The 14045-nt window shown below is 35.9% G+C and overlaps 1 protein-coding gene across 6 annotated transcripts; it reads left to right on the forward strand.

Annotated features, from left to right (window-relative positions):
• Window positions 1-845: 845 nt before the first annotated feature.
• LOC100820574 (phosphoenolpyruvate carboxylase, housekeeping isozyme-like) lies at window positions 846-9421 on the forward strand. 6 transcript variants are annotated; one of them, XM_041016034.1, is made up of 11 exons: window positions 846-863; window positions 1620-1812; window positions 2841-3232; window positions 3331-3415; window positions 3668-3890; window positions 4897-5000; window positions 5094-5187; window positions 5328-5482; window positions 6242-7240; window positions 7906-8292; window positions 8889-9421. In XM_041016034.1, exons 2-11 carry the CDS (start codon window positions 1645-1647, stop codon window positions 9183-9185), a joined length of 2904 nt encoding a protein of 967 aa, XP_040871968.1. In that variant the 5' UTR covers window positions 846-863; window positions 1620-1644; the 3' UTR covers window positions 9186-9421. The 6 variants fall into 6 exon arrangements, with proteins under 6 accessions (XP_040871968.1, XP_040871970.1, XP_003527207.1 ...); XM_041016036.1 differs by lacking the exon at window positions 846-863 and adding an exon at window positions 975-992; XM_003527159.4 differs by lacking the exon at window positions 846-863 and adding an exon at window positions 982-1116.
• Window positions 9422-14045: the final 4624 nt, after the last annotated feature.

Here is a 14045-nt window from a genome sequence, read left to right on the forward strand (position 1 = left end):
TTGATCGACACTCTATATGGTGTTAATTATCAATGGCCTCTCCATTCCAAAACAAGTCTTTTCATGCCTTTATCGTGAAAATGACTTAAGTAATTATAAATATATATTTATTTTCTTTTTCATTTCATTTTTATTTTTATTGTATTACATATTATATCTATTATTTTTTCTATAGTATGTTTATATTTTCTATTTTTTTATATAAATTTGGCACAGTTTGTTTTAAAAATTATCAAAGTACTATACTTTATAAAGAAAAAAATTACTTGTAGGGTGTAAATCGACTCTCTTAACGTCAATTCTTTTTTAGTGAATCAACTTTGGTTTTGTGATTTTACTTGCTAATTTTGTGACGATTTTTCATGCTAAAAGAATTGCAGCATTTTTAAAGCTGTCAGAAAATTGAAAAATAGTTAGAAATTAGTTTCGCAAAACTAAAATCCATTTTCTTATATATATATATATATATATATATATATTTTTTTTTTTATAATGAAAAATCAAAATTTAGAAAGTCGACTTACTACCTGTAACTTGTAAGTATTTTTTTTAAAGCATAATACTATTTTAATATTTCTTTAAAAGACTATTTTAATAATTTTAAAAGTAAAGTATACAATTTTTGTCATGCAAAAAAAAAAGTATAATACTATTTTTGTGAAAAAGCCAATAACGTAGGCAGTTAGACCAATATAATGCAGCCTAGACCTTGCTCAACAGTGAAAAAAACTACCAACTACCATGAAAGAGAGAATCTTTGAAAATTTGAAGGCATATTCTTCTTTCCACCTCATGGAAATTTGGAGGTGCTACAAATCCGCCACTGATAAAGTCACTGTCGGAAAAGAAACAAGTTGGAGAAGGTTTTGTAGTAGGACTTTTACTTCTAGTTTTTTTCACAACCTGCTCTCTCTCTCTTTCTTTAATTTATTGGATACGTGTTCCTTTTTCTATATAATGACACTCTGCACCGCTTTGGATCTGTGACTCTAGTACTTCTTCTCTCTCTCTCTCTCTCTCTCTCTCTCTCTCTCTCTCTCTCTCTCTCTCGTTTTTCTCTGGTTGACATCATCGTCATCTCCTTCTTCTTCCTCATCCAATTGGCCCCCAACACTGGTACTACATTAGATTAGATCAATGATGGATCCATCATGGTTGTCATAAAAAAGTTACAATTGTTTTCCCTTTAATTCTACACATGCTGTGTTTATAGGCACTTTGTTGTTTTGCCTTCACTCGGTGTCTTCCAACCACACAGTTTTCATTGTCAATGTCTCCATTGTAGATGATGTTGTTTTGATTTTCCTATGTTCAAGTTTTGTTTTTTTTTTATGTGGGTTTTGTTTTTTTTTTTTTTTTGAATCTTTTGGTGTGACCCTTTTGAACTTGGAACAGGTTGCAATTGTTTTCCCTTTAATTCAATACATGCTGTGTTTATAGGCACTTTATTGTTTTGCCTTTTCTACTTGGTGGCTTCCAACCACACACTTTTCATTGTCAATGTCTCCATTGTAGATTATGTTGTTTTGATTTTCCTATGTTCAAGTTTTGTTTTTTTTTTCTATGTGGGTTTTGGTGATTTTTTGAATCTTTTGGTGTGACCCTTTTGATGTTGGCAGGTGGGGGGTACTTTGAAAGGTTTCAATGGCAAACAGGAACTTGGAAAAGATGGCATCCATCGATGCTCAGCTTCGGCTGTTGGTTCCAGCCAAAGTGAGTGAGGATGATAAACTGGTTGAGTATGATGCTTTGCTCTTGGATCGATTCCTTGATATTCTTCAGGATTTACATGGGGAGGATCTGAAAGAAACGGTGAGTTTTTTCAGTTTTCATTTCAGTGATTTGAAGCCTTCTGAATTTGTTTTGGCCTTTTTTGTTGTGGGCCTCATAATTGGATATGGTTACTCACCCTTTAGTTCTATGTGTCAATATTTTGTTGTTAAAGTTCATGTGATTGGTTTGGTGTGAAAAAGCATGGAACTTTGCATGTGTTTAAGGATTTTGGATACTGGGTTGAGTCTATTGGTTTCGGGAAGTGTTAATGAAACAGAACACATTTGGTATGCTCTTCAGCTCTTGTATGTGGAACTCGTGTCTTTTGCGTAATGGAATCTTGAGGGGATGTATTCTCTGAATATTCTAGCTCGTTGACTTTTAATTTTTGGTTAAAATGCCAATTGTCCCCTTCAAATTCGGCAGTTGACTCTTTGGTTTCAACTTTGTGAGTCAAACTCAAAGTGCAGTTTTCATCTGTGTCAAGTATTTTAATTGGAAATAAAAAGTATTTTAATTGATAAAACTAAAACAGGAGCCACAAGGTTAGGAGTTAACTTCCATTTCAACCTTTGTTTATTAGAAAATTGAAATACTTTGACTATATCTGTAGCTTACCTATAAGGATAAAAAAAAACATGACCCTTATGTCTCTTGCTGCTTGAGAATGGATCTTATGACTTTATCACTGCATGAGATCCTAATCCTTCAATGAAATCCATCAATTATATATTTGTATTATTAAGTTTATGTTTAAAAGAATAAACAGTGAGCATACTACTTGACCATGGGAAGTTTTCCTTTTTCCCGAGAGAATCTGTTCCCTTTGGTGCTTGAAGATTCATCAGTAGATGGATACAAAGTTAGTGAAAAGAAATGAAAGACAACTTTTTACATTATCAGTGTATAACTTTTTTTCTCAAGATTATAAATGGCCTAATCTTTTGGCCAACAGATTCATTTTGTAGTTGGCCTTAACTTGTATATACGATGTGCCTTTGCATTTTTCTTTAAAATTATGAGCCAGAAAAATGTTTTATGCTGATGCTTAATTTGTTCTTGCACAGGTTCAAGAGGTGTATGAGCTTTCTGCTGAGTATGAAGGGAAACATGACCCAAAGAAACTGGAGGAACTTGGAAATCTGATAACTAGTTTGGATGCTGGAGATTCCATTGTAGTTGCCAAGTCCTTTTCCCACATGCTTAACTTGGCCAACTTAGCCGAAGAGGTCCAAATTGCACACAGCCGAAGGAACAAGTTGAAGAAAGGTGATTTTGCTGATGAAAACAATGCCACCACTGAATCAGATATTGAAGAAACTCTCAAGAAACTTGTTGGGGATATGAAGAAGTCTCCTCAGGAAGTTTTTAATGCACTGAAAAACCAGACTGTTGATCTGGTTCTTACTGCTCATCCAACTCAATCTGTCCGTAGGTCTTTGCTTCAAAAACATGGAAGGTTTGTATCGAGTTTTTTTTCTCTCTTTTGTTTCTTTATGAATAGATTTACTCAGAAGTGAAGGAATTTAAATTTTCATGTGTTCCTCTGCCTTACAGGATAAGAAATAATTTAACTCAGTTGTATGCCAAAGACATTACTCCTGATGATAAGCAGGAACTTGATGAGGCTCTACAGAGGGAGGTGAATATCAAAAGGGCTTTTGTTTAATAGAATTTCTTTTTATTCTTTTTTTGCTAGTGTTTTTTCTTGAGTTCATATCAAAAGCAATATATTAAATTGTTTTACACTGGTAATGTATAAGTATTAATAAATCGGATGTTAAGAAAAATGGAGATTTTTTTATTTTTATACCTTGGAATAATTCTTCTGCAAAGTGAAAAATACATGGTATTTTTCTAAACTTATTTATTTATCTTGCTTGTGTTCATGTAGATCCAAGCTGCATTTCGTACTGATGAAATCAGGAGGACCCCTCCAACCCCACAAGATGAGATGAGAGCAGGGATGAGTTACTTCCATGAAACAATTTGGAAGGGTGTACCAACATTTCTACGTCGTGTTGATACAGCTTTGAAGAATATAGGGATCAATGAGCGTGTCCCTTATAATGCTCCTCTCATTCAATTTTCCTCTTGGATGGGTGGAGATCGTGATGGTATGTTCTTATTTCTCAGTATAAAATGAAGGAGAATGTTAACAAGTGCTCTTATGATATACTGTTCAAGGAATAAAAGTGAAAAGTTTATTATGAAAAAGTGTTACTAATTACACACCTTTGTGATTTTTAATGCAACCCCATCATGATTTCTTAACGAGTGTCCTTAGGACACTAGTTAGCTATGAAGCATGGACACCTCTTTTGTTCGAAGTGTCACCGTGTTAGACACGTTTCCGACGCCAACACACCTGGACACTTGCCTGACACCTCTTGTTAGGTGTCTAATTCAAAAATTACTTTTTTGTTGGCTTGAACACTTATGCTCATCACCTTTACACAACTAATAAAAGCTTCGTACCCCATTGCCCAGAGGCTCTTCGCTATGCGAAGGTATGGGGGAGGGATGTTGTACGCAGCCTTACCCTTGCATATGCAAAGAGGCCGTTTCCGGATTCGAACCCATGACCAACAAGTCACCAAGGCACAACTTTACCGCTGCACCAACCTTTACACAACTAATATACTTAAAAAAACATAGAGGGTTGGTTTAAAATGATGAATATGCCATCAATTTAGATATTTTGTTATATGTTACTCATATTTCATTTAGTTAGAATCTCTTTGTTTGTGTGTATGCATTGTTCCCGTGTCCTATATTTTAGACATTGACTGTGTCGAAGTATTTGCACCCGTGTTGTGTTCGGCGGCAGTATCAGAGTCCGTGCTTCATAGCTTGTTAGCAGCAAAACCTATAAAATAAATGGAAGCATCTGTTAATTATCTACGAAATTCTACAGTAAAATCCTATTTGATTTCAAAACAAAGTAATTGTTTAATTAAACACAAATGGGGTTTGTGAAGCTTGAAATATCAGATACTGCAAATTTGCTATATCAAACATCAACTGCTACCTAGGTTATTTCAGTTACTTATTAAAAGGTGTCATGATTCTATTAAGCTTCTCCGAAAGTGTGTGTGTCTAACTATGTTCAATATGATGCAGGCAATCCAAGAGTAACTCCAGAAGTGACAAGAGATGTTTGCTTATTGGCTAGAATGATGGCTGCTAACTTGTACTACTCCCAGATAGAGAATCTTATGTTTGAAGTAATTAATAGCTCTACAAATCTTTTAAAATGATCTTTGTTGTTGGTTAATTATTAAAATGACACTGATTTCTCTCCCATGTTGTTTCTGTAGCTGTCAATGTGGCGCTGCAATGATGAGCTACGTGTTCGTGCAGATGAACTTAACAGGTCTTCCAAGAAAAATTCAGTGGCAAAACACTACATAGGTGTTTACTAAAATCTTTCTTTAAATTCATGGAATAGGTGTTGTACTATATTTAGCAAAAAGGTCCAAAAGTATGGTATCTACTTAAGGTTGGCTCATTAGTTCACTTTTGTGATACTCTTTACTTAATTCATGCCACAGAATTCTGGAAAGTCATTCCTCCAAATGAACCATATCGTGTGCTACTGGGTGAAGTAAGGAATAGGCTTTACCATACTCGAGAGCGCTCGCGCCATTTGCTAGCTCATGGCTACTCTGACATTCCAGAGGAAGAAACATTCACCAATGTTGAGGAGGTACATTCTGTGGTTAACTTTCTGTCTTTTACAAATACTACAAATCATCAGTGTTATGCAACTATTGCCTCCATTTTGTTTATGTGGTTTATGAAAATCTCTTGACCAGCATAGTTTTTGATACAGTTTTGTTTTCTTAAAATATTTGTTAGCATCGTTGAATTACCAATCATCAATATTTATGCACTATTACTATTTACTAGTTAATTTGTTCTTCAATTTGGTTGCTGGTAAAGAACAGACAAAACAAGGATATGTTGTGTGAAAACCTTAGCTCCATTTCATGTTAGCTTTTGGCTGTCAAATACTAAATAAATTCTGAATTTTGCATAGTTAAATGAACCACTTAACTTTTGTCTTAAAATCTTTCTTGTCTTTGTGAAAGATCAATTTTTTCTTTTACTCCTTATAACTTTTATTTGTTTATCATCCCTATAATATTCAAACCTTCTTCATTTTTTTTATCTTCTCTATTAGTTTCTGTTACAAAAATGCTTACATGGCTGATGATGTTTTATCTGACATTTGAGCTTTTTCCGTCATGTAAGCATTTCTGTAATTTGACAGAAAGGATCAAAAGAGCAGAAAGTTTAAACATTATAAGAATCATAAACAAAAAAAAATTAGAAGGACTAATGGCGAAAACTGGTATATTTGAAGAGACAAAAAAGATATTTAAACTAGTAATGATGTGAAATATCATTTTCTGAGAGATATCTTGATCTTCCAAACACTAATCATAGTTAAAATGTTGTCCAGTTCTTGGAACCCCTTGAGCTCTGTTACAGATCACTCTGTGCTTGTGGCGATCGAGCAATTGCTGATGGAAGCCTTCTAGATTTCTTGAGACAAGTCTCTACTTTTGGACTCTCCCTAGTGAGGCTCGACATAAGGCAAGAGTCAGACCGCCACACCGATGTCTTAGATGCCATCACCAAGCATTTGGAAATAGGCTCATACCAGGAATGGTCCGAGGAAAAACGGCAGCAATGGCTTTTATCCGAGTTGAGTGGCAAAAGGCCCCTATTTGGCCCTGACCTTCCCCAAACAGAAGAAATCAGAGACGTTTTGGACACATTCCATGTCATAGCAGAGCTTCCACCAGACAACTTTGGAGCATACATCATCTCAATGGCAACTGCACCTTCTGATGTGCTTGCAGTTGAGCTTCTGCAGCGAGAATGCCATGTCAAGCATCCACTAAGAGTTGTGCCATTGTTTGAGAAGCTAGCTGATCTGGAAGCAGCACCAGCTGCATTGGCACGGTTGTTCTCCGTAGACTGGTACAGAAACAGGATCAATGGGAAGCAGGAAGTGATGATTGGCTATTCTGATTCTGGCAAAGATGCTGGAAGGTTTTCGGCCGCGTGGCAGCTGTATAAGGCTCAAGAGGAGCTTATAAAGGTGGCTAAAGAGTATGGTGTGAAGCTGACAATGTTCCATGGCCGTGGAGGGACGGTCGGAAGAGGAGGTGGTCCAACTCACCTTGCTATTCTGTCTCAGCCTCCGGATACCATTCATGGATCGCTGCGCGTGACTGTCCAAGGTGAAGTTATTGAGCAATCATTTGGAGAGCAGCACTTGTGCTTCAGAACGCTTCAAAGGTTCACTGCAGCTACTCTAGAACATGGAATGCATCCTCCAATTTCTCCTAAACCAGAATGGCGGGCTTTGATGGATGAGATGGCTGTCATTGCCACTGAGGAGTACCGGTCCATTGTGTTCAAAGAACCACGATTTGTTGAGTATTTCCGCCTGGTAAGGTTACTACAGGAATTGGTTTAAATTTATTTTTAATTCCTATAAATAAATATTGTGAATTTTGATTTTAGTTTGTGTAAAATGTTTTTTGATGGTTTTCATTCTTGTAAGTTTAACCTTTTTTTTAAAAAAATGGTTTCCATCATCATTTAGCATACCTAACATGCATCTAGATATGCCATGTCAGTAATTATGCTGAGATGGTATGTGATGTGGTATCTCTAGAAACATGTCATATCACCAGTAAATGGTGATAAAGACTAAAAACTAACAAATATTTTGTAGGGAATAACAAGCACATCAAACTATTATTTATTTCACTTCTCACTCTGTTAAGCAAACCTGATCCATATATTTAGATGATTTATCTATAGCCATGATTTACAATAGAACATTATGGCATCATTTTATTTATTTAACTGATTTCACCTAGTGAGAAAAAGGCTTGGTTGTTGTAGGTAAACTGACATTTGAATTTAACAATCACTGTCAACCTTGTGAAATGCAGGCCACACCTGAGTTGGAATATGGAATTACAATAGAACATTATGGCATCATTTTATTTATTTAACTGATTCCACCTAGTGAGAAAAAGGCTTGGTTGTTGTATAGGTAAACTGACATTTGAATTTAACAATCACTATCAACCTTGTGAAATGCAGGCCACACCTGAGTTGGAATATGGAAGGATGAACATTGGAAGTCGACCGGCAAAGAGGAGGCCAAGTGGAGGTATTGAGACACTGCGCGCCATACCTTGGATCTTTGCATGGACACAAACAAGGTTCCATCTTCCAGTGTGGCTAGGCTTTGGTGCAGCATTCGAACATGTTATTGAGAAGGATGTTAGGAATATTCATGTGCTGCAGGAGATGTATAATCAATGGCCTTTCTTTAGGGTCACTATTGATTTAGTGGAAATGGTGTTTGCCAAAGGAGACCCGGGGATCGCTGCTCTTTATGATAGGCTCCTTGTTTCAGAGGATCTGTGGTCATTTGGAGAGCAGTTGAGGACCAAGTATGAAGAAACCAAGGAATTCCTCCTTCAGGTAAAGCTACTTTTGCCATGTAACATTTTTATTTTAGGACAAATTACAATCTCATTCTTAATTTAGTTCAAATTATGCTTGATGCCCCTTCTTTTTTTACCTTACAAAAACCTCATTTAATTAATAAATGACTTTAATTTCTATGTTCCGTCAGTTTCTGCTGCAGTGTCAACTAATCAGAAATCATGGTAGATATAACTTTTAAAAAATATTCATTGTTAAAGTTAACAAATTAATCAAAGATGACAGTATAAAAACCCTTTGTACTGTCATTCACTATTTACTCTTAATAAATTGGGAGAGGTTTGCGTTTATGGGAAGGATACATGGTATTATATTATTACATAAAATGAAATTTTGTGTAGAGAATGAAGGGTATCAAGCATAATACAACCCTCCAATTTTAGGAAGTGTATCTAATAAGCCCTTTTTCTTTCACATCTATAATACATACAAGCAGTCTTGATTTGCCATTCAATTTACCAAAGTATCAAGAATATAATAGTTGTTAATTCTTAATTAAAGGTTGAAATATACTATGAATAAGAGACTCTAGTTATTACACAAACTAAATTTTCTTTTTTCTTTATTGGTAGGTGGCTGGCCATAGGGATCTTCTTGAAGGAGATCCATACTTGAAGCAAAGACTGCGCTTGCGTGATTCTTATATTACTACCCTAAACGTGTGCCAAGCCTACACATTGAAACGTATACGCGATCCAAACTATAACGTGAAGCTGCGCCCTCACATCTCCAAGGAGTCTATAGAGGTAAGTAAACCTGCTGATGAACTCATAACACTTAACCCAACAAGTGAATATGCACCTGGTTTGGAAGACACCCTCATTCTCACCATGAAGGGTATTGCTGCTGGCTTGCAAAACACTGGCTAAATCTGAGTTTCTGTCTTCTCTTTTGTTCCACTTTTTATTTTCTGTTTCCTTTATCAGAAATAATGAGTTTAGGTGCATGCACCAAAAGGGTGTCCCCTCCCCCCCCCCCCCCCCCCCGGCCCGCCCTTGTAGCCATGTTTTCCATGTTATAAGATATTATTACAAAGAGATGCAACTGATTGTTATGTTCCAAAACAAAATTATGCTAATTACTAGTTGTTATAAACTTTTTTGTATCACTTGTTTCATGACTCTTTGGTACACTTAACATCAGATGCCAAATTATATGAATTGTGTCATTAGGCAGAGAAAGTTGGATCCGGATTTCATGCAGATAGGGAAAACACACATTCACGCAATCAATTAATTAGAATTGTTTGGTGAAGACTGATGGTTCATATATTATCTCATTAAATTCAACTTAAAATACACATTTAAAGTATTTAAGGTGACATTTTTTAAAGGAAATTAAAGGTGCCACTTGACATAGAATTTTCTCATATTTATATTTTTCAAGAATAAAAGACTTTTTGTATTTTAACTTGTAAATAAGTGACAGTAAAACTTTCTCATCTTCATAGAAACTTTCCCATATTATACTTTCTCATTGTATTATTTCTAGAAAAGTAACATAGTAGTAAAATATATTTTATATATAAAATCTTACAGGAATTTCAATTCCTGGAAATTTCTATTACATGAAAATGGTTTAATAAACTTAAAAACTGAAATTAGTCTTTGATAAACTCAAGATCAACCACACGGTACATCAACGATTCAACCAAGCAAATTAAATGACAATAGCAACGGATCAAAGATTTGTTTTTGGTTTTTGCATTGACTTTGCTTAACAAATAGAATGGACTCCGTTGGTGTATGCCTCTATTTTTAAAGTGCCCGTGCAGGGTTACACTTCATTTTCTATTTTCTTGTGACGCTTTTTTTGTTAGAGGTAATTCTCCTCAAGCCATGGCTAAATGTCTCTCAACAAAATTTCAAACTGTTATTTACTAGGCTGTAAGGAATAGGGCTAATGTATTTCAGTCCATCTAAGCCCGAGTGTTGTTAGGTGTACCCAGCACCATTGCTTGTGCACCCAATAATTTAAGTGAAGTAGCAAAAATATCTTTCACTTAAATCTTATAAACCCCCCCTCTTGCGTTTCGTCCTTACGCTGTAGAAGCCAACGTTCTTCCTCTTTTTCCTTTGTTCTGCGTTTTGTATTGCGCTGGCGCCGTCCTCTGCTTCCATTGCCGCCGTTGAGGCCGTCTCCACCTATGTTGTTTCTGCTGTCGAGGTAAGCTTTTTGGTTGATTTTAATGGCTGATGGGGGACGTTTGGAATTTGTATAACGCATACAAAGGCCCACAACATCCACACGTAGGTAATAGGAAGTTATAGGAAGAGCTATGGGGAGAGAAGAAAATCATGATTTAGATGAAGCTTCCCGACGGCAAAGGCCCAAAACGCTGTAGAGTTATAGGAAGAGCTATGGGGAGAGAAGAAAATCATGATTTAGATGAAGCTTCCCGACGGCAAAGGCCCACAACATCCACACGTAGGTAATAGGAAGTTGTTCCTATTGCTGAGGATGTTCATCACGTGGATGACGCAGCTGACGAGGTCTTCCAACAACTTCAAGAAACAACTGTTGATGCCCAGGGTTTTCCAGGCGGACCGCGTGACACATCAGTTCTGACTGGCTATACTAATCATGTTGCAGTTATTATTTGGAATGAAGAGGCATTTATATTTTTTAAATAAATTATATTTCAATAAGTATTTGTTATTATTGTTAAAACTATTAATTCTTTTTAGGAATGTCCTAAATTGAAACTATCCTCCCATGGAAGGAAGGTTTAGAAATTTGGGAGGCCTACTACAGAGATTGAAGGGTTAGTTGCTGCCACGTGATTAAGTCCTCTAATCACATGTTCATTGGACACTGGCGATCAGGGACTTATATCAACTTTTGCCGAGAGGTGGCATGAGGAAACTAGTAGTTTCCATTTTCTTGTAGGAAAGGTGACCATCATCCTCGATGATGTGGCCTCTTTGCTTCATCTACCCATCACAGGCGCCTTCCATAACTTCGAGACTTTGCATGTTGACGAAGCAGTGTTGCTATTAGTGGAATTACTTGAAGCCAATGCAGATGAAGCTAGAGCTGAGACAGTACAATGTCATGGGGGCATATGTACGACTATCACATGCATGTGGAGTTCTTGGACGCCTTTCGAGACCTCACTCGGAGTGGAAGCTATGCATGGGGAGCTGCCACCCTAGTGCATATGTACGATAATTTGAATGATGCGTCTAAGAGCAGTGAAAAACAACTCATTGGATATATCACACTATTATAGGTAATTATAACTGAATTTAATTTTTTTTTGTTTTTTGATTTTTTCTATATATTGATTTAATGTTTTTTTCTTTTGAAAATATGTGTAGTGTTAGATTTATAAGCATTTTCCAGCTATTTCTGAGGCTATTACTACTAAAGACTATCATGAAAGGAAACCACATGTCTGCTACTGGATCTTTGGGAAGGCATTACCAGCGTCGATGTATCAGAAGTGCCTAGATCAATTGACGGCTAATGCTGTTTGTTGGATGCCTTACGGTGACCACCATGCAGTTAGAGAGTTCGAGCTCCTTTCTTGTTTTTCCATACATTTCTGATGGGGTCCCGTTGTTGTCATACACCGACCAGAAAGGGTGACAATTCTTTGACCATAACAAAGCTAGAGGTGGTAAGGGACAATGGTCTCTTAAATAGACCTGTTACACATGCACAAACAATTTCAAATTATTATAACACAATTGATTTCATAAATTAATAAACAGGATTATGATGAATGTACTTGAACAAAATGATTGTCATACACATGACCGATACATATTACGAGATGCACAAAAGTATCTATTGGTGGTTGACTTCTAAAAGGAAAAAAACGTCATGCTTTTTTGGAGAGACAAAGAAACAAGGATGACATTATACCTTGATGCAATGACATATCCATGTTGGTTATATTCATCCCTTTATCCACAGTAACCTCCATGTTATAGTTATGATTATATTTATTTAAACTAAATTTTAAATAAAAATAACATAAATTACATACCATGGATAATCCATCAGGACCACTTTAATTCCTCAAATATATCTATGCCACCAAGGAGGTTGATATACTCATCAGACCATTTAGTAAATTCTTTAAGCAAATGGTTGCACATCAAAGACCATGAATCTTCACCCATACCTAATAAGGCAGCAATTGCACGATATCCACAGTTACCGTCTGCTTTGACATTGACAATGTTTTCAATGGAATTGTGAATGTACAGATGAAATTGATCTAACATCGGCATAGTCCTTCTTGGAATTGCTAGGTCAGATGATGATGCACTACGTTTGACTGAAGAATTATTATTTTGCACAGAATGTAAAGCATCAACATACTACTAGTAAGACGGATCACACTTTGTTGATCTTTGATGTTTGGTCATCGATTTCTTTTGAGCACCTTTGGTGTGACATTTTCTAGAGGAGAACACATAGAGTTTAGATCAGGGTAGGCAATTTCCCATAGTTTACTCTTTAGAGTAACTTTGTCACAAACATCAAGCTCTTCAAATCACTTGGATATGGTTTCCATCTCTTCGGTTATGCTCACTTGGGGCTCAGATAACCCTTTGTCTGAAAAACTTAGTCTCCTCCAAAACATATGGATTGTTTCAATGGTACCGACAACATATTTGGATAGCTCACATGCACATGGAAGATTGTGAGTAGTTCTCATGACCCATCCACAATGAGAAGGGTTTTTGCCAACATAATGTACATGCTCAAACTCAACAACAATCTGTGTAGAAGCAAATGACTTTGATGTTTTGATGATGATCATGATGATTTGATGCAAATGATGCAAATGATTCAAGAATACAAGCCACAACATCAAGATGATCACTAGTATTTTAGGAAGGGAATTCCTAATTGATTTAGCAAAAAGTTTGGCCAAGTAATTTGAGTTAAAAAGTGTTTTTCAAGAGATTTACTCTCTGGTAATCGATTACCAGAGGATGTAATCGATTACCAGTGGCCAAAAATGGTTTACAACAGCTACTAAATATTTGAATTCAAATTTTAGACTGTGTAATCGATTACACCATATTGGTAATCGATTACCAGCAGTTAATAAACGTTTTAATTCAAATATTAAAGCCTGTAATCGATTACACAAATATTGTAATCGATTACCAGAGGAGATTTTCAGAAAATAACTTTCAAGAGTCACATCTATTTAAATGGTTTATGAATGACCATCAAAGGTCTATTTATATGTGACTTGGAAACACAAATTAAGAGAGAGTTTTTGATTGCCCAAAAAGTTTTATCCTCTCAAAAGATTAAGAGAGTTTTTCTAAATTGAAATGTCTTATCCTCTCAAAGATTCCTTGGTCAAACACTTGCATATTCAAATAAGGAATTGTGATTGATCTTCATTGTACAATCTGTCTCTTTCAAGAGAGATTTCTTCTTCTTTTCTTTTTACTTCTGAAAAGGGGTTAAGAGACTGAGGGTCTCTTGTTGTAAAGGATTCCTGAACACAAGGGAAGGGTTGTCCCTGTGTGATTCAGACTTTGTAAAGGATTTTACAAAGAGAGTGGAAAATCTCAAGTGGGTTGCTTGAGGACTGGACGTAGGCACAGGAAGTGACCGAACCAGTATAAATCAAGTTTGCATTTCTCTCTTCCCTTAAACTTCTTTTATTTATTGCTATTTATCTTTTGCCTTTAAAGAAGTTTATTCTGAATTGTCTTTTGAGTAATTCATGTTAAGGGTGCATTGTTAATCTA

This window comes from Glycine max, chromosome 6, assembly GCF_000004515.6.
Source record: "Glycine max cultivar Williams 82 chromosome 6, Glycine_max_v4.0, whole genome shotgun sequence".
NCBI classification, from domain to species: Eukaryota; Viridiplantae; Streptophyta; class Magnoliopsida; order Fabales; family Fabaceae; genus Glycine; species Glycine max.

Excerpts from the sequence above, each read along its gene's own strand:
- LOC100820574 (XM_041016034.1), top strand. The coding sequence starts at position 1,645 with ATGGCAAACAGGAACTTGGAAAAGATGGCATCCATCGATGCTCAGCTT. Across the intron at positions 7,241-7,905 it reads TTGTTGAGTATTTCCGCCTG|GCCACACCTGAGTTGGAATA; the intron begins GTAAGGTTACTA and ends TGTGAAATGCAG. Across the intron at positions 8,293-8,888 it reads CCAAGGAATTCCTCCTTCAG|GTGGCTGGCCATAGGGATCT; the intron begins GTAAAGCTACTT and ends CTTTATTGGTAG.